At 46.9% G+C, this 22,364-nt stretch overlaps 6 protein-coding genes across 8 annotated transcripts; 4 read left to right on the forward strand and 2 right to left on the reverse strand.

The window, feature by feature from the left end:
- Positions 1 to 1,678: 1,678 nt before the first annotated feature.
- GL218_01895 (kinase 2, mitochondrial) lies at positions 1,679 to 3,211 on the forward strand (the record flags this gene model as incomplete). Its single annotated transcript, XM_033578379.1, has 3 exons — positions 1,679 to 1,875; positions 1,947 to 2,349; positions 2,411 to 3,211. 3 exons carry the CDS (start codon positions 1,679 to 1,681, stop codon positions 3,209 to 3,211), a joined length of 1,401 nt encoding a protein of 466 aa, XP_033438479.1.
- Positions 3,212 to 3,780: 569 nt separating this feature from the next.
- GL218_01896 (Septin like protein spn4) lies at positions 3,781 to 5,111 on the reverse strand (the record flags this gene model as incomplete). Its single annotated transcript, XM_033578380.1, has 4 exons — positions 3,781 to 4,356; positions 4,409 to 4,719; positions 4,783 to 4,945; positions 5,004 to 5,111. 4 exons carry the CDS (start codon positions 5,109 to 5,111, stop codon positions 3,781 to 3,783), a joined length of 1,158 nt encoding a protein of 385 aa, XP_033438480.1.
- Positions 5,112 to 5,754: 643 nt separating this feature from the next.
- On the forward strand, positions 5,755 to 8,590 carry GL218_01897 (Periodic tryptophan protein 2 like protein; the record flags this gene model as incomplete). 2 transcript variants are annotated; one of them, XM_033578382.1, is made up of 3 exons in its annotated part: positions 5,755 to 5,772; positions 5,830 to 5,942; positions 6,007 to 8,590. In XM_033578382.1, 3 exons carry the CDS (start codon positions 5,755 to 5,757, stop codon positions 8,588 to 8,590), a joined length of 2,715 nt encoding a protein of 904 aa, XP_033438481.1. The 2 variants fall into 2 exon arrangements, with proteins under 2 accessions (XP_033438481.1, XP_033438482.1); XM_033578381.1 differs by lacking the exons at positions 5,755 to 5,772; positions 5,830 to 5,942 and having other exon boundaries at positions 7,703 to 8,590.
- Positions 8,591 to 10,549: 1,959 nt separating this feature from the next.
- GL218_01898 (putative mitochondrial chaperone BCS1-B) lies at positions 10,550 to 12,875 on the forward strand (the record flags this gene model as incomplete). The annotated part of the gene is made up of 6 exons (XM_033578383.1): positions 10,550 to 11,041; positions 11,137 to 11,302; positions 11,364 to 11,604; positions 11,739 to 11,773; positions 11,890 to 12,057; positions 12,184 to 12,875. 6 exons carry the CDS (start codon positions 10,550 to 10,552, stop codon positions 12,873 to 12,875), a joined length of 1,794 nt encoding a protein of 597 aa, XP_033438473.1.
- Positions 12,876 to 13,380: 505 nt separating this feature from the next.
- On the reverse strand, positions 13,381 to 17,069 carry GL218_01899 (Transforming growth factor-beta receptor-associated protein 1; the record flags this gene model as incomplete). Of its 2 annotated transcripts, XM_033578384.1 has the most annotated exons (2): positions 13,381 to 16,850; positions 16,925 to 17,069. In XM_033578384.1, the coding sequence occupies 2 exons, from the start codon at positions 17,067 to 17,069 to the stop codon at positions 13,381 to 13,383; spliced, it is 3,615 nt and encodes a 1,204-aa protein (XP_033438474.1). The 2 variants fall into 2 exon arrangements, with proteins under 2 accessions (XP_033438474.1, XP_033438475.1); XM_033578385.1 differs by lacking the exon at positions 16,925 to 17,069 and having other exon boundaries at positions 13,381 to 14,994.
- A 566-nt stretch (positions 17,070 to 17,635) lies between these two features.
- Positions 17,636 to 19,928, forward strand: GL218_01900 (Protein CASP; the record flags this gene model as incomplete). Its single annotated transcript, XM_033578386.1, has 2 exons — positions 17,636 to 17,765; positions 17,824 to 19,928. 2 exons carry the CDS (start codon positions 17,636 to 17,638, stop codon positions 19,926 to 19,928), a joined length of 2,235 nt encoding a protein of 744 aa, XP_033439026.1.
- Positions 19,929 to 22,364: the final 2,436 nt, after the last annotated feature.

Genomic DNA, 22,364 nt, shown 5'->3' on the forward strand with positions numbered 1-22,364 from the left:
GCCTAGAGCGCGGAGCAGAAGGCGCAGCGGGGACGGTTTCGTTACTTTTTCTACACTATGGTAAGGAACATTGAATATTCTAAACCTTACGACGCGGGCTAATGTTTTATAAGGTACATATACCTAAGGTAGCTTATACTTTGCAACCAGTCATATTCCTAGGTGAAACTACTGGAATAATAATGTACAATAGACTTTCCTACTAAAGACTTCTACATATGGACGCCGTAGCTGACTAAACGATGTGCTTATTGTAAAAGCCCCGCCAATACTTTTTACCTCTCAATTGGCAATGACGTTACTACGGTAAGCATCCACATGGCCGAGGCAGCAAGTGGGATTTCTTCATCTAAGTAGGTACCTACCTACATATCTAAAGAGAGCTCAAGTTGATAGAGGCATAATAAGTATAATATAGAAAATACATGTTGCCTAAGTCCTATTTAATATAATATGCTTGGATATATGTATCTATAAGATGCTTGTTCATTCAGTTAATTTAATTAATAAAAACACAGACAAGAACTTGGTAATTCTATTAAAACACCTAATGTAATACGTGTTTCTCTATGTACCTACTTGCCTCGTATAGAATATACTGTTTCGCCTAGTTATACTAGCACAACAACCTGACTAAAATTTCAATATTATCTATTATCATATTACAACACGGTTACAACAACGAAGTAAAATATATATTAGTGGAAGGGAATAAAACACGCAATGATTAAAGGTCTGTGTTGAGGTCCTTTTTTGTTAGGGTTGGAAATTGCCTGTCCGGTATGAATGTACCTACCTGTATACCGGTACGGTATAGATTCTGCTACCTAATGGCATGCCGATTAAAGAAATGTGGGGTATTATTCATCATTCCCGCTCTGCAAGCCATACACACTAAGCAAGTCCTTTGCCTTAACACTAAGACCTTTCAGAGTCATAGGTCACCACCTCGTTACCGTCACTGCAGCGCTAGCGAAACCGGAACATGTCTACCATAGCGGCAAAGGGTGGTTTTGAGAAACGATTCCTCGACCGAGTACCGTACCTCCCATATGCATTATTCATTAGAGAGGCAACGTTATTTCTCAGAGAATTATTTCTCGACGAATAATTGTTTCTCGAAAAAAAAACAAAATTTTTAAATTTTTTTTCTTTTTTTTTTTTTTAATTTTTTTTTTTTTACACTCGAGCTGATTCGAACAGTGGACTTTGAACATTTTACGGGATTTATGGGTTACGGGTTTTACTACTAGGCCAATTGGGGTTTAACACATGCACGCGAGAATGTCTTATTATTTAATATTATATATGTTATCTAATCAAAAAAAAATCTTAATTTCAAGTTCGGAAACGATTTTTTACCCGAAAATGATTTTTTATAAAAACATAATAATCTAGACAAAAACGATGTTTTTCAGGTAAATAATTATAAGTATGAATAACCGTTTCTCAAAACCACCCTTTGCCGCTATGGTATGCTCCCCATTGATGTCTTAGCCCCGGAGTAGGTAACATGTGAGGGCGAGTTTCACAGCTCAACTCCAAACGCAAACTCTCTCTCCAAAAAAAGTGAAAGCACCACATTCTTTCTTTCTTCCTTTCCTACTTCCTTTTTTTTTCTTTTTTCGTGTATCCTTTCCAATTGCTGTATCGTTCACTCTGGCATGGAATCATCGGCATGTTACCATTCGCGGTGCAAGATGCCACCAAAGCCCTGCGGTTGACCTACCGTTCGAGAGCTTCGATTATCCCAGCTCGGATCCCTCTTTCGCCGTTACTCACCTCGAGATTGATAACCGATCGTAATAGTTTTAGTATAACAAGCAAGCGGTGGTCGCACGCGGCGAAATGGAGGCCGGTGCAGGTCCTAGATGAGTATGGTGTTCCCGTTTCATGTCTACTTGTAGTATCGTGTGACTGATAGTAGCCGTCTTATATGTATGTAGATGGGTAGTAAAGGAAGCTCGTCCCATTAGCTTGCGACAATTGATGGTATTTGGTCGATCGTTGACGGAGGCGCGACTGATCAGCTCCGCAAACTATGTTCGAACCGAACTCCCCACGAGAATCGCTCACCGGATCCGTGACATGCAACGCTTGCCCTATGTAGTTGTCACGAATCCACATATTAGCGACGTATATGAGCTTTACTATACCGCATTCGACACGTTCCGCCGCATCAGAGAAGTCAAGACGCTCGAGGACAATGAACATCTTTGTAAAGAGATTGCCAAGATGCTACGTGCCCACTTGACTGTAATCCCGAAGTTAGCCATGGGCATACTTGAGTGTAGTGGGTTAATGTCTGCAGCCGAGCTGGATCACTTTATGAACACCATCTTACGATCCGTGAGTCGCTTCGTTACAGCAATTCAAATGTAATCCGAGCTAATATCACACCCCATTATAGAGAATATCCCGTAGAGTAATCGCAGAGCAACATCTCGCCCTAACTGAAACCTTCAACTCGCACTGGTTCTCGCCCGGAGCCAAGCTTTCCGAGTCCGACTTCATCGGCGAGGTATTCATCAAGTGCGTAGCTAAGGACGTAATCGAGCACTGTGCCAAAGCCGTCCAGGACCTCGCACGATCTGCTAATGGACCCGACACTAGGATCCCCGAGATTAAGGTCAATGGGCATATGGACTCCTCATTCCCGTATATCCTAAGCCACCTAGAGTATATCATAGGCGAGCTCCTCCGGAACTCGGTCCAGGCCGTCATTGAAAAGCACCAACAAAGCAAAGACCCCGCTTCAAACCCACCACCTATTGAAGTGACCTTATGTGAGGCACAGCAGCACGTCATCATCCGCATCTCGGACCAGGGCGGCGGTATCCCACGAGACATCCTTCCGTATCTATGGTCCTTCGGCAAAGGACCTCTCAAGAACCAGCGCCTCGAGAATCTCGGACAGGTCCCGCTCATGGCAGCTACGCTGCAGGAGCTTAAGGTCGACGACGGGAAGCTGCATAGGCTGCAGAGCGAGCGGTCAGGCCACGATAGCTCGCTCTCCTCACTGTCTACTCGTCCACCTAACCTCCGTCTCGGCATGGGTCTCCCGTTAAGTCGGGTGTACGCTGAGTACTGGGCTGGTAGCTTAGAATTACATAGCTTAGAAGGATATGGTGTAGACGCGTTCCTGCAGATTTCGAAGCTGGGGAATAAGAACGAACAGTTAGCTACGAGAGCAGCAATGGACGCCGTTTAGTAATGGGAAAATTGGTAAATACATAGCTGTAGGGTTACGGGACTACATGTAATTATATTGATTAAATCGATGAGCTCATATGTAGCATTAAAAACGCCATAGGGTCCAGTTTGACCAGGTTTAAGAGTGAGCGGGTGGAGTTACACGGTAAATAAAAAGGCCCTGGTTTGCTTTACTGGTATCATAGAAATTTGCGATTACATCGTAAAATAAACCTAACTGATCTGGAGAGAAACGGAGGTCACAAGTTGACCTCCAAAAGGGAGAATATTTTGATATCGCAGGTAAGCCACAACACGCTTGCCAGTCCGTAACCCTCCTTTCCCTGCCATTAGCAGACACAACAACACCAACCGTTAGGACCTTGACAATTCACCTCTCGACACATGTAAATTAGCTTGTAAGCATATCATCCATCAACGACCCATCATCCCGTAGAATCAGAGATGCTGCTGGGACCCGGCGTTCTCAACAACTCCATACTCCCTATTAGACGGAAGCATTAAACTAGCGCTAGCGGAATCAAATCGTTTCGTTGGCGAATTTGGGGGTATATAGAGCGAAACTCCTTAGCGGCGGCCGCTACGAGCAAGGCTGCCTTGCATTTGCTCGAGTTCATTCTCGAGCTGCTTGATCTGAGCGTGGGTCTGCTCGAGATCCTTGTTAAGGCGGTCACGTTCGGCGATGAGCTTCTGCTCCCATTGTCGGAATCGCTGCTCCTCGACCTTGACCTGCTCGGTAAAGCGCTTGCGAAGGGCCTCTTCCTCCTCCTTGTACTTGGGGTTGTCCAGCTTGCGGGGGCGGGCCTCGCCGAACTTCCGGGTCTCCATCTGTTGAGCTCGGTACGCTTCGTAGTGCAACTCCTCGGTCGTGTGGATGAGGTCAAGCATGTGAGTGCGGATTAAGATCGAACGTAGCTTCTTGAAGTCGCAGTGGTCCTCGTTTTCGACTTCGGCAACACCCCATGAGTACTGACGGCCCTTCACGATACGACCATCGCCCGTCTTGACGTCCTTCTCCGAGCCGATAACAGCGAAAGGCATGGCGGCCATGAGACTACGTGCGTGCTGGGCAGCAGCCTCATCGTCCTCCTCGATCGGTGGCTGGTAGATCTTAATGCTCTGGGCCTCAATGACAGCACGGATCTAAATACACGTTAGTCAGTAGAACAATTAACCTATAAATAAGTAGACATACCTTAGCCTTGAATTTGGCAAGGTCAACGGGGCTCAGAGTATCAGCCTTGGCAATAACGGGGATCAGGTTAACTCTTGAGCAGAGTCTCTTCATGACCTCAATATCCAGAGGCTTTAAGGTGTGGCCAGTGGGTCTAATGAAGTACAAGCAAGCGTGGACACGGAGGTCGATCTTGTCCTGGCGGCGGGGTTGTTGCTCCTGGAGCATATAAGACTCATGCTGGTCATCAAGGAACTCAATGATGGGCATCCATGAATCTCGGTTGTTCACGTAGTCGCCGAAGCCAGGTGTGTCAATGACAGTTAGGCGAACTACACATACGATAGTTAGTGAGTGGTAGCTAGCTAATTGAGCTTTGGGATAGAGCTAGTTACCTTTGAAGAACTTCTCCTCTAGTTCAGCCTTGGTAATCTCGATTTCGACGGTCTTGTCAACCTGCTTCTGATGTCGTCGCTTGTGATCGGCATAGTTCTTGATGGTCGTGGAGAAAAGAGTGTTGATGAAAGTGGTCTTGCCCAAACCAGATTCACCGGCAACCTAATATAGCTATTAATGATATGGATCACAACAATCTAGGGCTCACAAGATATAGTACCATAATAGTGAAAGCTGCACCTCTCTTCGCAACAATCTTGTGTCGCTGGTTAGGCAGATTAGCAATGCCAATTGGCGACGCGCTCTCGGCGGCGGTGGCTGGAGGCATTGTGATGATGGTATTGGATTGGGTAGCTGTTAGAGAAGAACAAGAGAATTGATTGTAATAGAATAAAGGTACAAGGCCAAGAAAGCGTCCAAGCCTAATTGTCGTTGTATATTAATTGTCGGAGGATGTTTCTATCTAGAAACTCTCTGGATACGAACCGACGTGTGATGTTGACAGACAAAAGGGTTCGGGCTACTTCAGGGGAAAGTGTTGCTGGTCAAGCAAATTTCCTTACCACAAAACCTCAGGGTGCAGGGCAACCGAAAGGGGACAGGGATTAAATTGAGTACCAGTGGCCCCTTTCCCCCATTTCGCAGTCGTGGTTCGAGCGTTAAAGCCTTGACCGCCTGCCACTACCAATTCCAAGGTGATCTAACCTAATTAAGTTAGATATTAGTGGAGGTAGTGGTAACGTCAATCCTGGGAAGGAACCTTTGCTATTGATTGGTTAGGAATCTTCTTTGAACTGCTAGAGCTCTAGGTTAGCAAGTTAGGCTTGTCTCGATAATAAAAATATTATCTTATCACTGATAAGAAAAACAAAAAAGTTCTGGATTAGATCCAACTCGGCGCATACAATCAATGAATACCTACAAGACATAACTCTCTAACAAGGTCGTTTACCTTTAATTATGTCGTGACAATGAAGACTGATTTTAAAGTGAGAATTCCATATATAATTCACAAGCTACAAAATATATCCTAATCATCATAATAGTTTTCCAACCTCCTCGGGACAGTGTACTGCCAGGGCAATCTCTTATACAGCCCTGATGGAACATGTTTGTTCTCACCTGTGGGAAACCGAGTTACTGTTTTCAACTTAGTAGAGTATGTCTTATTTTAGTTTTATCAGCTTAGAAAGACATGATTCCTAACTACATTATCCTAATAGTAACAAATCATACACACTTCCTTTCGCACATAGGAAAAACATCTCGAGGATTGGCTTGACGCCGCGGGGCAATCTCCTACTCTCCGTTGACGAAGACGGCCATGCAATTCTGACTAACGTCCCACGACGAATCTCTCTATACCACTTCTCTTTCCGATCTCCTGTCACGGCTCTCTCCTTTTCACCTTCGGGGCGCCACTTCGCTGTAGGATTGGGTCGAAAGACGGAAGTATGGCAAGTTCCATCAACTCCCGACTCGAGCGCAGATGGAGAGTTGGAGTTTGCACCTTTTATCCGACATCATACGCATATGGGCCACTTCGATGACGTCCGCCATATTGAATGGTCCGCCGATTCGCGCTTCTTTTTAACTGCCTCCAAAGATCTGACAGCCCGGGTATGGAGTTTGGACGCGGAAGAAGGATTTACCCCAACAGTCTTGTCTGGTCATAAGCAGGCTGTGATTGGAGCTTGGTTCTCGAAAGATCAAGAAACGATATACACTGTCAGCAAAGATGGCGCCGTCTTTGATTGGCAATTTACGAGGCACCCTAATGCGCCGCCGATAGATGAGGACGAAGATATGGAAGACGCCGATAATGACGGTATGCGCTGGAGGGTTGTTCAGAGGCATTACTTTATGCAGAACAATGCCCATGTTAGATGCGCCGCTTTCCATCCCGAGTCAAACCTCCTAGTTGCTGGCTTCTCCAATGGAATATTCGGCTTATACGAAATGCCTGATTTCAATACGATTCATACCCTTAGCATATCCCAGAACGAAATTGACTTCGTCACAATAAATAAGAGCGGAGAGTGGCTGGCCTTTGGGGCTTCTAAGCTAGGCCAGCTCCTTGTTTGGGAATGGCAATCCGAGTCATATATTTTAAAACAGCAAGGCCATTTCGACTCCATGAATTCCCTGGTTTATTCTCCCGACGGGAAACGCATCATCACTACCGCCGACGATGGCAAAATCAAAGTCTGGGATGTTGATTCCGGATTCTGTATAGTGACATTTACTGAGCATACAAGTGGCGTAACTGCGTGTGAGTTCGCAAAGAAGGGTAATGTGTTATTTACTTCGAGTTTAGACGGTTCCATTCGGGCCTGGGATCTTATCAGGTATCGAAACTTTCGAACATTTACAGCACCGAGCCGGCTTTCCTTTTCCTGTATGGCAGTCGACCCGAGCGGTGAAGTGGTCGCTGCAGGGTCTCTAGACTCGTTCGATGTTCATATTTGGTCTGTGCAGACCGGTCAATTGCTTGATCAGTTATCCGGTCACGAAGGCCCTGTCTGCTCGCTAGCATTTTCACCGAATGGAAGTATTCTATTCAGTGGAAGTTGGGATCGGACGGCTAGGATGTGGTCAATATTCAGTCGCACACAAACTAGCGAGCCTCTACAATTACAGGCGGATGTCCTCGATATTGCGGTCCGGCCAGACTCAGCACAGCTCGCAATATCTACTTTGGATGGTCAATTATCATTCTGGTCGGTTTCAGATGCAGAGCAAGTATCCGGCCTTGATGGCCGGCGAGATGTGTCAGGAGGTCGGAAAGTCAGTGACCGCAGAACTGCCGCCAACGTTGCAGGCACCAAGAGTTTCAATACTATACGATACAGCACGGATGGAAGTTGCCTTCTAGCAGCCGGAAACAGTAAATATATCTGTCTCTATTCTGTGAGCACTATGGTTCTACTGAAAAAGTTTACTGTCAGTGTCAACCTTTCGTTATCGGGAACGCAAGAGTTCTTGAACAGTAAGTTGCTTACAGAAGCGGGACCGGAGGGGTTGCTTGATGACGAAGCAGACCATTCGGACCGCGAGGCTCGACGAGATAAACTATTACCAGGTTCGAAGCGAGGCGGGGATCCGTCTGCAAGAAAGAAACTACCCGAAGTGAGGGTGACTAGCGTAGGCTTCTCACCTGCCGGTACTTCATTTTGTGCTGCATCTACAGAGGGCCTTCTCATATACAGCGTAGATAACGAGCTTCAGTTCGATCCATTCGACCTCAATATGGAAATTACACCAGCATCAACTCTTACTGTTCTTGAAAACGAAAAAGATTACCTTAAAGCTCTTGTCATGGCATTCCGCCTCAATGAAGCTGGTTTGGTTAAGAGGGTATTTCAGTCCGTGCCGCACACGGACATCCCATTGGTGGTGGAACAGTTCCCTACTGTATATGTCGCAAGACTATTACGGTTTGTTGCAGCTCAGACCGAAGAATCCCCCCACATCGAGTTTTGTCTCCTATGGATCAAAGCCTTAGTAGATAAGCATGGATCCTGGCTTACGGCGAATCGAAGTAAAGTCGATGTTGAGCTAAGGGTCGTCTCGAGAGCCGTTACAAGGATGCGAAACGAAATTAAACGATTAGCAGACGAGAACGTATACACGGTCGACTATCTTCTTGGGCAGGCTACCACTAAGAAGGTAGATACCAACGGCCAGGCCCTAATCACGGGCGGAGATACCCCTATGAAGATGCTGTCATCGGGAGAAGCGCTCATCTTGGAGGATCACATGCAGTCTGAGGGTGAATCCGAAGCTGAATGGATTGGGATGGATTAACGGCACGACCTCGGCTACAATGTATCAGCTTGAGAACATGTGGCCTAATGCAGACACGAGCATATATCGTTCTCTCCTTCCGACCCGATATGAGGCTCTGCGGCCTCTGGTGATACGAGAATTCTCTCAACCGATGGCCGAATTGAAGGACTCTGCTCGGATTAGGGTGTTAGGATATCCATTATTACCCGCAGAGAGAAGTAAAGCATCGGTTCCGGGACCAGCATCGTTGGTCTCATGTGAGGTGAGGTTTGTTCCCACTCGTTCAGCTCATAGGCTTATTTAGGTATAGGAGGGTATCTTCTTTGCAACATTCCCCAAATCCAATATAAACTGTACCCTACCTTAACAGCCACAAAATCCTCAAGAAATTTATCGGGCATATGCTAGTTCATATGCTAGTTGGTTCATCAATATTAGCGTAGACTGTATACCACACTAACTGCGTGAAATGCGGCGACGCTCTAGAACGTCTTGTAATATCTAGGACGGATATATCCTTATAAGGACCCGACACCAATGATCGACTCGGGCCGAGCCCCGCTCAGCTCTACTTCGGTTGTTTAAACGTTAGATTATGGTGCATGCCGTCTTGCTTGTGCGACATTAAATACCTATCATGGAGTCGGGAGGCTCAGCATCTTTGAACTACCCTATATATTAGCCTAGCGTTAGAACTAGAAGCCCACCTGTAGCACTAACAGCTGGGAACATACATAATCGTATGGGGATATATGTGGGAGGCTGCACATTCTAGAGACCTGCATATGTTATTGGATACTGGACGTGCAATTTCAAGATAGTCTTAGTTGCTCTCTTTATACTTATACCTATTCCAATCAAAATACCTGTTGATAAGTTAGCGAGACTCTAATCCAACCCACCGTGAGACACCGAACGAGATGCTGTGCTGTTAGGACTTTATGAGTCTGCTAGCGCTGATGCTGCCTTAGCTAGTTGATGTTTGTTCAAGGGACCTTTCGGTAGATTTGTTGGCCTTGGCTACTTTAGGTACCTTGGGTAGTTAACAGATCCATTATAGACCCGCTTGTGGGTTAGACAGGAGTGGGATACTGGAATAAGAAAAAAGAGGGTGACGAGAGTAATATATAGTATACATTGTAAGAAATGAAGCAAGAAAAGACAATTTGCATTTTCTAAGTAAATACCTCTGTATATTCAATTGGATGATCATTTAACTCCATCGGTAAGTAATATGTATATGACAAGCATTTAGACGATAACCAAGGTTATTTGCATGAATCATACCTATACATCTAACTTAATATTATCCGATTATATATGTAACTAATTAAAGAGCTTAACTACCACATACTCCATACCTATGCATAGACAGCTGCAGCTATAGCCCAAAAACTTTGAGTCACCTGAAAAAAAAAAAACATATTATACGACATGATTCATAATCACATCACAAACAATTCCTTGCTGCTTCGTAACATAGTTACGCTGATCCTGCCCTATAAATGACTAGGAATAAGCACTACAAGCCAGATAACCAAACCAAGCATATAAAAAGTAGAGTTAGTCATATTTATAAAAATAAAATATGACTTTCTATGTAATCCCAACATGTGAATACTTCGGTAGCCGGCAGGCGACTTACACATACGTATATGTATGTATCAGACTAAAAGATAGCCAATAAACATTGCATATTTGCCACAAAATAGCTTAGGTAGACTCCAGTGATTGCGTATATGTAGATGTCTACCTAACTAATGCAACTCACCATCCACATGAATTCTAAATATTTACCTATACCCACACTAAGGAGGCTCTTCTGATGGACAACTCTGCCACCCCTGGCTACTAATCTATACATTTAAACCTCTATATAAGAAGTTCTGATCTCCCTTTGGATACCATAAACCATCAACTACTGGCTCTTTAATATCCGGTATTCGCCACATGTGATATAAACTATCACGGTAGACCATGGACTACGGAGCTGTCTTTCACAGCTTGCTCCCGAGCATAAACGCAAATACATCGCATACGGGCGGCAACGCCTCGGCGGCCGATAACACGCATCATGCAAAAGCAGTCGAGAGCATCCTGACTCTCGTCGGGCTCCGCGGGCTCGCGCCTATCTACGGGTTTATCGGGGGCTGGTTAGGATTCGAGCCGTCCAGTCTATTAGCTATGGTCGGTGTTATCTGGGCATTGAACAAGGTCCTTCGTCAGGTGTACTCGTTTCTCTATCGGGCTATTACCGGATACTTCATGAGCAGTGTCCACATCATGAATAACGACGACATCTACATCCATCTCATGGACTGGCTCGCTACACACCCTAGGATGGCGAATTCGCGGGACCTAGTCGCTGAGACGGCGAGCAAGAGGGTTTGGAGGGATGAGGATGCGTCGAACGTGGCTAGAGACCGGTCCGGTCGTTACCTTAACTTTTCTAACCAAGAAGCTAAAGCTGTTAGTATACCTCTTATTATTCCCTTCCCTTTATGCTATTCTTATTTCCCTCTATCCAGTACCACACAGTGCATACATACTAACACCCTTCCAAGCCACCGTTCTTCAGTCCCGCTGTCGGCCTACACAGCTTCTGGTGGCGTGGCCAGTACTTCCAGTTGAACCGCAAGCGGGAGTCGATATTCGACGAGAGCAGCATGTCGGGACAGATGTTCCGGGACCAGGAAGACCTGATTATATCCTGCTTTTGGAGAAGTCCGGGTAAGCTCCCCCAGTCATTATTCCCTCCCGTCTCACATACGAGCTGACGCGTGACACTTAGAGCCTATCAAGCAGCTACTAGCCCATGCCAAGGAGCAGTACTACCGCGACCATCAGGCCAGGACCACGGTTAAGCGGCCCAGCACCAATACCTCTCGCCGGTATGCGGGCCGCGTCGGCTGGCATCAGGTGGCGAATCGACCTATCAGGGATATCAAAACTGTTGTGCTAGACGAGCAGCAGAAATTACAGGTTCTTGCAGATATTAACGAGTATCTGCATCCGGAGACACCAAAGTGGTAGTAAGTAACAGCCACTATTATTTACTACTCTTTTAGCATGTACCGGGCGTTTCTATGCTTCAAACATGAGCTTGAATCACTGGTTATTCGCTAAATATTCCAAAAAGATAAATTACTGACTCCTGATTATGTAGTTCAAATAGAGGGATACCACTACGGAGAGGATATCGTATGTATTTTAAATACCCCCTTTCCAATTTTTCGACTTGTCTTAGGAGTTAATCCTCCTGAGATACGTCTAAACCCCTTCAATAAAGTAACATTTACTAACTATTATTGATGTAGTTTTCCATGGACCCCCAGGAACGGGCAAGACGTCGCTCTCGTTTGCTCTCGCCGGGATTTTCGGTCTTGATATTCACGTAATATCGCTTCTCGAACCTAGCTTGACTGAGGAGGATTTAAGCGCACTGTTTGCCTCACTCCCGCGCCGCTGCATTGTCTTATTAGAAGGTATGTCATACTAGTAACAGCAACCTCGAAGTTCATGCTTGCTATCCCCCTTACCCCCTGAAATATCTAAGCCATAATTCCTAAATCTTCCCTCGACCAAAACTATCTACTAATAACTTCTGGCAGACATCGACACAGCCGGACTTCGCCGTCCATCTCTCAACCAATTCGACGACGAAATCTCGCAACCCGAGCCCCAAGATGCCACCATCCCCAGCAAACCCAGCAAACCTAACGGCACCGGCCCCCGCGACTGGAAAGTCAGCGACCTAGCGCGCGCCCTCAAGAAAGAAGGCGAAAGCGACCAAAAAGCCGGAATTTCCCTATCCGGCCTGCTCAACGCCATCGACGGCGTAGCAAGCCAAGAAGGCCGCGTACTAATCATGACGACAAACACGCCCGAGCAACTCGACGACGCATTGATCCGCCCAGGCAGAGTAGACCTGCAAGTAGCCTTTGCGAACGCGACGCGGGACCAAGCGCAGGAATTATTTATGCGCATGTACGAGGAGGACCCGGGGCGCCCTACTACTGCTACTGCTACTACTACTACTCCCGAGAACAAGACTCAGCAGATAACCGCCAATGGCATGGTCCCCCAATCCGCCGACCTCGACATATCTATCTCCGAGCTCCCCACTGTCGCAGCCGCCTTCGGCGCTAAAATCCCCGACGGCGAGTTCTCGCCTGCTCAGATACAGGGGTATTTGCTCAAGCGCAAGAGGCAGCCGCGCAAGGCGCTCGAGGAGGCGGATAAGTGGGTTGAAGGTCTTCTAAGGCAAAAAGCGATGAAGAGCAAGATTTTGCAGGTGCAGTGAGTAGTACTATGCGTGGCTATTAGCTAGATAGGTAGGTAGGTAGGTAGATATCTGGGGTAATGAGGGGTGTATAGGTACGTATGGACATCTTTACTACGGCGACTTAGAGAGTTGATATTCCGGTTGCATAGCGGGGAAATCTAGATCTAGATTGGTCGTCCATCGTGGCGTCGATTGGAGTTCGGGGTCTCGTTTATGATGTATGTCTATTGCCATCTACTCTTAGTGAAACAATGTCTTAATGACAATAATAAACCGATGTTGTTCATCAATAATGAATAGGGGCTTAATTTGATGTCATCTACCAAAGCCGCAAGTTTAACTAGAAACCGACGTGAAGCAGAGTAGAGACCTAGAGTAAGCTTTTAATTTGCTGAGTGAATTTCAAATGTACATAGGGTATAAATTATACACGGAACGGCGCATTAAGCAATTACACCAAAGTGCCCGCGAAGAAACTAACAACGTTCCAAAGAACATAGCCATTATATGAACACCGTTACCCCTATGTCTCAATGCTAGGCCCTTTCTCCTGGATCCGCACGATCAAGTCATGTTGTGTCTGGAGGTTCTGCGACGAGCTGAGCGACCTCGCCACCGTGGTCTCGTTCTTCTCGACCACGATCCGCCTGAGTGCTTTCACCAAGAAACCCGCGACCAAATCCACGCTCCAGCTATCGGGTATTACTGACAAGACATCGTTGACGTCGAAGAATCCTCCGAACTTCTCCAAAAGCAAGCCCGTCTGATCCACACGGTCGCTGACGTCCTCTAGTTTGAGGAACTCGCCAAGCAAGGCGCGGAAAAGCCGGGCTTGCTGATCTTGTGTCGGTGGCATACTATCGCGGCGCGTTGGCGCTTTAAGGGCCTCCGGGTTTATAGGCGGTTGGCTTTGTTGGGCTTGGTAGATAGTGTAGATGCTAGAGCCACCGCGGAGACAGTAGGCTACGGCCGTATCATAATCTCCGAGATGGTGGACTAATAAGCGCAGTGCATTTTCGTGTTTACGTTCTCGCCCGTCGAGTATTATGGTCTCAGGTACAAGAAGGTCTTCAGCTGCGGTATTCAAACTTGCGATTCGGCCCCTGATAACTGCCAAATCAAAGTCATGGTTGCCACCAAGTAACTGCAAGAGCCGTAGTCGACTAACCCATGCCTCGTCATCAGCAGGAGCGTTGTCTGTCAAGAATTGGCGGTACGTGGGTTTAGGAGGTTGTAGGGCACGGTATGCCGTATACGTAGACGTTACTACATCTCGAGCTTCAGGCGACGTCCGAAAACGAGTGATCATAATATCCAAGTAATACATAATCAGCTCGTTGGCGTATACAGTGTGGCCCTTGCCGAACACTAGGTACTCCAGATAATACTTTACCGCACCCGGGGCCTCTTCTCTAAGGAGTTGAATTACCTGGGTAGGCTCAAATTTCGGGGCGCGGCCTTTATCGTCAGCAAAGATTTGAACGCCAAGCTTCGGGTTTCGATTCGCAAGCCAGATCCCATATTCCTGAACCAGGCTTTGGTTGCTAATCTTCGAGAGGTATTCGCGTACTCGCTGCTCGCCATCGGTTAATTCACCCCCGTCATCTCGCTCGCCTTCGACGATGCGCTTCCAGGTAGCTAAAACCTCTCCTGCCATTTTACGGCTCTGGTAGAGTCTACTAAGCACATAAAGACGGTGGTAGGATTCAATCAACGTCTCTGCTCTGTTGAAACAATCGACCCCCGTATCTACAAGCTCGTATAAATCTGCACGGATCGACCTTGCTTTGGCTGGACCTGTGGTCGAATGTTGATCGAGCTCAAGGAGGACGGCAAGTAGAGCCGCATCAACTGTACGGAAAACCTCGCTTTCGTCCGGTATGCTACCGAAGCCTTTCTTACGTCGCCACGCGGCAAGAAAACGTTTAAGAAAATGCAGTACAGGCTGTGGTAATGTGCTCATAGTTGAGTTGCCCTTATCGAAATCCCTACTCGAGATGAATTCCTCAGCAGTCGATTTGACACCTCCGAATATCCAGATGCCTCGTTTTGTCTCGATTACCTCGTTACGAGCTCCAGGTATAAGAGATAGAACGACTCGAGGATCAAGAAGGCTATCGATTAAGATCTCTTCCATGGCTCGGAGCTCTGATTCTGAGAAAGGGGTATCTTCCGACTTGAGGAAGCTCGTTAATAAGAGTATACCTGCTCGTTGTCGTATGTAGTTAAATGTAAGAAACTCCAACTCTGATTTAGCGTCCTGCCCTCGGAAGGAATTCAGGATAGTGAATAAGTCTTGTCGCCTAGAAGATGCCTGTTTCGACGCCGGGATTGTTGCTTCTAGCTGTGCATCTAGTCGTAGTATTAACGGATTTCGAATAGCCCACCATATATCCTTTCCAGACCACACAGCCAAACGAGCCGTACTTCCTGCGAGGCGGCGAGCATAATCTTCCTCTTCAGCGTTACGTGTCGCCTGCCAACCATCGGGAAAGAATTCTTCACTCTGAGAATCAGTATCCCTATCAAAAAGCTCTCTCTCTTTAGACACCCTCTCTATAGAAGAGGCTGTTCTAGAGTCACAAGTTCGTAGAGATATTGTCGAAGCGTTTGAGTTATCTGATAAAAACGGAGCAAACCTCCGCCGACACAATTTGTCGATAATTTCCGGGAAGTGTGTATCATCTGTCCCGCGCAATGATCGAATTCCTATGTTATGCGCAGAGTTGGTAACCGGGTCAGCATTTGGAAGCTCGAGCCAATGTTTTGAGACATCGCCATCAGCTGCGTCAGTATCCCAACGTTGAATCTCAAGGCCATAATGAATACCATCAGAGAAGTCCCTCCCCATTGACGCAAGGACAAACCCCTCCTCTTCTGGGGAGGGGGACGCCCGTGTTGAGGATGTATCTATAGGACCTCCATCGACGACAATTCCCTTAGGATATCGATCAAACTCAATGGTAGGCCTTGTTGGATCACCATCTAGGTTCACAAACATTCCAATGCCCGGCTCTAGCGGATCTGTACCTGTGACTAACAGAAACTCTTCTGGCGTTGGAGATACGATAAGCGGTTTCAAAAGACCCGGCTTAGGCCTAGAAGTTGGAACCATTCGGCCTGTTTGGCCCTCTATGGCCCTATCCGACGCTGGGACATTTGAGTCCTCAGGAGGAGATTGGCCCGCCGTTAATTCAGACGGAGTTGGTTGTCGCGAGATTGGCTCCTCGCCCTCAGCAGCATGAGATTCCTGTCTCCGATTGGCACCCGTGATGAAGTCACCTAAGCTCGTTCCCCGCCTATGAGTAGGAGGTTCGGGACTCTCAGTCTGCGAGCGAGATTGTGCAGAGGAATTGCTGCGATTTAACCCACCTCCTGAACTTCCGGAGATATGTTGGGCTTGGCCAATAATATTCCCTGGCTCGGCCTCATCGAGTGATGATATAGACATTAAGGGGATCTTCAATTGTTGGTTAATTTCGAGTAAGGCATAGCTGCGAGAGTCCGCTACGCAAGCAATAGAGTCTCTCCTTATGGAAATTGTGCTTCCCGCAAAGTCGATCTTCTTGATAGGATGAGCCCTATCAGCTATATTGACCACCTGGATCTTCCGATTAAGCGACAGCAATATGGTGACGCCTGTGGGCCCTTCTCGTCCATCTTGGCTGGCAGTCAATTCGTTGAGGTCTATTCCGCCTACCCAATTACAATTCTTGACCTGTGTTCCGCCAAAGACCGGGCTTAATTCTGGGAGCGAATAGAAGGTGACTGTCCAGTTACATAAAATACAAGCCTTGTTGACGGTTGGCAGTAATAGTATTTGCTGAACACCAGGTTTCGTAGAATTGGATGTTGCTGCTGATTCGGCGAAAGCAGGGCGTAGCCTTGAGGCGAGGATGAAGGTCGGGGCGCTCGATTTGTCTGCAGGATCTGGGGGTATCTGAAAGAAGTGAAGGAGTTCCGAGTCGGACGTGCCTACGTATAAGTGATTATCTGATGAGGGCATCAGCTGGCTTGGACTTAACAGAAACTACACTACAAACGAAAGAGTCCTATCTTATGCGCACCTAAATATTCGACACAGTTAATCTTTATATCGTCCCTTGTTCCATCTTCCGATAGTGGAACGTCTGCGAAGAGAGTACGAAGTACGAAAGGCCCGGTGCTGAACGCCTTTAGCGAGCTCTTGTCGCTTTGAGGTTCTGAAGCCATGGTGGAAGCGACAACATCATAAAAAATTGGAGTCAGTCATGATGGTTCCTTGTGAATATAGAAGTAATAGTGGTGAAGATAAGATAGTATAAATATAACATCCTGGGAATTTGAATGTGTAGGAAGCTGAGGGTGGAGCTTACTTGAGCTGAGATTACGTACATTTACACTATGTACGATATACATGTACAATTTCTAATGCACATCCAATCATAAATGACCCAGATCTTCAGGGACCTGAAAAGGCAGCTACAGTGGATTGTAGTCTATTTCTAGCACTAAATCCGCTAATCAAACCAAGTTGCCGAGCTTAACGAATCCCTGCACTTGCATCTACTAGATGCAGTATGCGTCGAGACATGGAACGAACACGTTCAACCTTTACAACTATTCTTATTCTAGACCAATCTACCATCTGCTCGGCGCGAGCGACTGACGTCGGTTGCCTGTCGCATAACTTCTTATAGCATATCAACCTTTTCTATTAGTTCATATCTAATGCTTCGATAACCGCGGCAGCGACATCTGCCCCTTGTCGAAAAGAAAAAGAAAAAAAATCATAAATCATGGCCAACATGTCCGAGTCGCCGCAAGCCGGACAATCACCTTCACCCCAACCCACTGGCGATGGACAGGTTGATACTTCTAGCCAGGATGGTACAAACCAATTCCAGCATGCTATTTCAGCATGGAGAAGTACGCATTCTTTGCTACGTATATTAGTGCTATCGTGTTCGGTCCTAACCCTTAATAGACATTGATTTGGGCTCTTTAATGTCCACTCTCGACAATACTGCTTCCGATATCGTAGCCTTTCAGCGGGATTCTACAGTCCAACGAAAGGATTTGGCCCAGAAGACAAAAGATTTCAGAAAGCTAGACGATGCGACCAAATTAACGGAAATCAAGGGCCTTTTGAAAGCATACCAAACATTTATAGATCTTCTCACCAACCATTCCAAGTCGACCAATTCTGCATTTCTACAAGTTTACTCCGCCCTCGAGAATGCTCCCGATCCGTATCCTTTGCTAGAAGCATCGGTTGACTCTATGCTTGTAGCCGAAGACACTTTACCCAAGCTTACCGACGAAAATCAGCACTTACAAGAAAGCGTCGCCAAGCTTACATCACAGCTTGAAGAGACAGAGTCAAGGTTGCAATCAGAAAGCGCCAACAGGAAGCAACTAGAAAATAATCTCGAAACTAAGGTTAAGGAAGTAGAGGAGTCGTGGATCGCAGTCGTAGACGAGAAGAAGGACAACTGGGAAGCGAAAGAGAAGGCGTTAGAGGAGAAGATTGAAAGTCAGGAGAGACTGCTGAATGAAATTAAGGCTAGTTACGAGGTAAATCAACGCCTTAAGGGATCCGAAGATGTAGACGCTGAGGGCAGTTACGGTCACGTTACGAATGCGGAGCTGGAAATGGTCAATTCTGATCTAGAACGGACTAGTGCCAGACTGGCTGATGTTGAGGCTCGAAACGAGCAGCTGCGGCTGGAGCTCGCCCAATCTAAATCCCAAGTCACAGCCCACGCACCAGTTTTGGAGGATGACCCCGGGTATATACGCATGAGGTCGGAAAACTCGTCTTTAATTCGCAAGCTGGACTCTGCGAGAGTGGAAAAGGAGGCTTTCAAGAGGGACGTTGACACGAAACTTAGAGGCTTAGAAAGAGAAGTTGGTCTTTTGAAAGAGGAGCGCGACAGTCTGAAAGCAAAGGTACAGAAGTGGAACGACTACGATGATATCAAGCAAGAATTAGAGGTCCTCAAAAGCATCGAGTTCGCGACGGGTGATGACGACGATATGCTGGCTGCTTCGGAATCGAACGGCTCTGCACCCAAAGGGAAGGGTGATACACTGGAACAGTTGCTATTAGCCAGGAACAAGAAGCTAAGTGACGAATTGACTATCTTACGAGTTTCTCATCAAGATCTTCAGAACCGGCTAGAGAACCTCCAAGAGGAAATGTCAAAAACAAACGCGGACTTGGAGAGATCACAGAACCTCAACGCACAGTTAGAAAATGATCTAGCCAACCTTCAGTCAGAAGGACACAATGCGTTCCCGTCAGGAGCGTCAGTGGCTGGCACGTATACGAGATACGCGCCATCTATAGCACCCGGAAGGAGGGGTGGAAGAACATCGCCCACCTCGTCTATCATATCCGGTTTCGACCCTCGGATGACAGGGGGCGAGCCGATGGGCGGCGGTTCGGGCATCTTGCCTATGATCACCGCGCAACGTGACCGCTTTAAAAAACGCAACGCTCAGCTCGAGGGGGAGTTGTCAGAGTGTCATCGTACCGTGTCGCAGCTGCGTCAAGAGATCGCAGCCTTGCAGAAGGATAACCTTCAGCTCTACGAAAAGACACGATACGTGTCGACTTATAATCGCAATGTTCCGTCGGCGTCGTCAGCATCGGCATACTCATCAAATCCTAACCCGTCCGTAGTCGCTATGGGCGGGACTGGAAACCCCGGAATTGCGCTAGACCGGTATAAACAGGCGTACGAGTCCAATATTTCGCCGTTTGCAGCGTTCAGAGGGCGCGAGTCAGCAAGAGCTTACAAACGGATGAGTTTCCCGGAGAGGGTAGTATATTCGGTGACGCGGATGGTATTGGCCTCACGAACGAGCAGAAATCTATTTGCAGCGTACTGCGTCGCATTGCACATCCTAGTATTTTTCTCTCTGTACTGGCTTGGTATTACAGACGTCGAGAAGCATTCGAGCAATCTTAGCCAGGGTATAGCCGCCGCCGCAGTAGCGGGAGGGGCAGCCGGCGGTAATAGTGGTGGGAGAGGACAGGCCATTCATGCCGCGGATTGGCAGGAAGAGGGTTTCAATGGGCACTGATGATTACGTCCACAGAATACATATATTGTATCATTACTAGCCGATCTTTGTTTATACGGCACGCGCAATACGTCTAATACCAACCAATTTCGTCTTGAATTGTTTACTACCACCATCCAAATACATAGGTACCTAGGTATGTAGACAGTGAAACAATGCAGTGTATCTATATTTCTGAGCAACGTTTGATACCAAGATAGACATAAACTAGACATCATAACACCTCTACATTGGAATAAGATAATCGAAGTAAGCAGCTTTTCCATACTGGCAGACAAGTATGAAGTGCAAGAAGATCATAAGGCCCGTTCTCGGTACCAAATGCCTATCTATAGACGAACATTCATTCGTTCCATGTCACAAGAGAGAGCCAGGATCTAACTTGTCATGATCTCGAGCCGCCACGTTGGATACTATGCACGCAATCTGTAAGCGGCCCGCCGAAGACAAACCCCGGTAAGGCCTTGGCTAATAAGAGTATGATCTACGCTGATTGGTAGGAGTTCCTTGATTTCAACGGTTGGCAACACACATGTTCAGCTACTCAGCAAACACCATACTTGAGTAACCAGCCTGTTACTGACCACCAAGTTACCCTCCAAGATTTCCATGGCATACTTGGCGCGGGGTCATACGCGTACAAATGTGAAATATACCACACGTACACATGTCCAACATTCACCGTAGGCGAGTAACGAATTAGAAAGGGCAAGTTCCTTCGTTGACCGCGGCTGCAACCCACACCCGAGACTCGATAAAGTAGCACAACAGACGGGAGGAGGTCGGGAGGGCTTGCTTCACCAGAAACCCAGCTGTGTAGAACAAAAAGGCAGACAGGCAGACGGGCAGAATACCTGATATCGATATCAATATATGCGTCCGGACGCTATCTCCGTCGGACGAGCGAGACGCCTTCTCCATTCAGCAGCCGACCTGAGACGAGGCGAGATTAGCAAGACGGGTAATAAGAAGCTAACCTAAGTAATTTGCGATGTGCGAGCGGGTAAGGGTAGCATTGCATATGAATAGTTGGAATTTGCCCGCAAAATCGAACAGCCAGTCGGTAGCTTCGACTTGGACAGCCGAGAAAGAAGAAAGCGGGCGGAGTTGTGATTGGTAGATGTGTAAATTATGGGCAAATTGGCCAGAATGGGTATGGAATGTTATCTCCACTTAAGCGAGGGGGGAAGAAAAAAAAAGGCTAATTATGTTTATTTTTGGATTTGAGTTTGGGTCGCGGCCACAAATGATTTGCTGGCGCGCTTGTTTCTAGAAATAGCAACCGCCAGGGCCACTAGACCACGGCTGCGAACCATGCCGAATTAGCCCGGAACTATCTTAGTGGTCTTTTTTCTAAATTAACCCACCTTCTTTTTCCTTCTTCAAGGGCTAATTACTCCCTTGCTTCTTTTGACCCTATCCACTTACATCCAATCCATACTTGACTGCTTAAGCAAAAGGTCCAGGGGTGCTACGTAGTATGATCTGATGGGCGTTTGCACAACCAAGATCCATCCCTACATAGCACAAAGCTTCTTTTTCCTTCGTTCTACACCAAGTCTGCCAATGAGATGTTAGTATGCCTCAGCACTGACTGAAGTTCTAGGTCGATCTTAGAGTCACGTTCAAACTGCACAGCCAGCCGGATCTAGAAGTTCCCAGATTATGAGATCTTTAGGTACAGTATTGGAATCATGACGAGGGTCATATTAGCTTATTGTGCATATCCCGTGCTTCACTTATACACGAGGCTATCTAAGGTAATACTTGAACTAGGTAGCTATGCCTTGCTTGCTGGCGTCACAATCAGCTGCTGGAATCATAGCTATCTAGATATTTACCTTTAATTTATGGAATCAAAAAAACCTGCGCCTCAATAGCACTCGATAACAAACAACTTCCATAAGCATGACTAGAGAAAAGACATAACCAGATCATTCAGTAACTACATTGTTACTAGATCTTGTTTCTCGTATCCATAATCTCCCTTGCAAAACACGATTCTCTTCACTATCCACGGTCAATATTTTTTGTCTAATTTGAATTGACTCTAGTTGCTTCAAACATAACGCGTTTTGCCGGTGGCGCCCATCTTTGTCATTTCTCTCAAGGCTACACCAACCACCAAGTGTAATAAGCTGGCCGAAGAAGAGGCGGCCCTGGCGCTTACACGGTAGCTTGGACAGTCCTTCCAGCCAGTCAGATGGTAGGGTGAGAGCTCGGCACCCCTGCCAGCCGTCCCTAGCTGCAGATCGCTTGGCTCTCCATTCAGATCCCCATGTTGAATCGACGGCAGGGATATCCTAAAATACAATCCCACCCTCCTTGCGTCTACCGCCGTCCGGCTTCGTCCACTACCGCGGAATCATAGGCAGATAGCCATTCTTTAACGATCAGAATTCTCGAAGCACCCCGGTCCACCTACAGGTATGCTAC

The sequence above is a fragment of the Daldinia childiae genome, assembly GCF_008694065.1.
Source record: "Daldinia childiae strain JS-1345 chromosome Unknown Scaffold2, whole genome shotgun sequence".
Classification (NCBI taxonomy): domain Eukaryota; kingdom Fungi; phylum Ascomycota; class Sordariomycetes; order Xylariales; family Hypoxylaceae; genus Daldinia; species Daldinia childiae.